The following is a 652-nucleotide window of genomic DNA, read 5'->3' as shown; positions in this document are numbered from 1 at the left end:
CCCAAAAAAAAACTCCTTGAGAAATTTGTAAGCTGTTACAAAACCAACACCATGGTCACCCAATAAAAGGGCAAAAGTGATGCTGGGTTTGTGAACTATAGAGACATATATTATATTCGAAAACCCATGTGCTGCTTTACACCCATTATCCTTTTGATAAAAGTTTGTTTGGTGAGTCGAAGAAAGTGTAAACTTACATACCTCTAATATCTGCTCAATGCCTTCAACGCGTCGCAGGAGCGATAACAATCGCATATCGGCACAACCGAAGTCCACAACCTATATTTACGTAAATTAATATACAACTTAGTGTTAATATATGTACAAAATTTATGCAAACATGAATCCAAGTACTGCCTCACTTTTTTAAATTTGTGTCCCCACCGTGAGTCTTCCAGTATGCGCACTGCTGTAGTATACCGTTGCTCGTACACAGGAGGATCAAACTTGATGTCGCCCTCGGAATTTATATAACAACGAGCACGTAAACCTCCATCGGGTAATTCATAGGAAAACATATTTTACAAATTTACCGGCAAAGAACGAAATAAATCAGTGTAGTTTATACAATTTACGCGGTTCTGTGATTGACTGTGAAAGCGTCATTTGTTTATATTTCTTTGTTTTCTTTCGTTCCAGTTTCACAACGTTT

At 37.4% G+C, this 652-nt stretch overlaps 1 protein-coding gene across 1 annotated transcript; it reads right to left on the bottom strand.

Annotated features, from left to right (window-relative positions):
* Nucleotides 1-201: 201 nt before the first annotated feature.
* Nucleotides 202-639, bottom strand: LOC118732451 (small RNA 2'-O-methyltransferase-like; the record flags this gene model as incomplete). Its single annotated transcript, XM_036461586.1, is given in 2 exon segments — nt 202-279; nt 363-639. Coding segments are annotated over 2 exon segments (234 nt in total), but the record flags the coding sequence as incomplete, so codon positions are not given.
* Nucleotides 640-652: the final 13 nt, after the last annotated feature.

This window comes from Rhagoletis pomonella, unplaced genomic scaffold (assembly GCF_013731165.1).
Source record: "Rhagoletis pomonella isolate Grant_MI unplaced genomic scaffold, Rhpom_1.0 Rhpom_scaffold_20430, whole genome shotgun sequence".
In the NCBI taxonomy this organism is placed as follows: Eukaryota; Metazoa; Arthropoda; class Insecta; order Diptera; family Tephritidae; genus Rhagoletis; species Rhagoletis pomonella.
The sequence above is the reverse complement of the archived record's forward strand: the minus strand, read 5'-3'. Positions and strand labels throughout refer to the sequence as shown.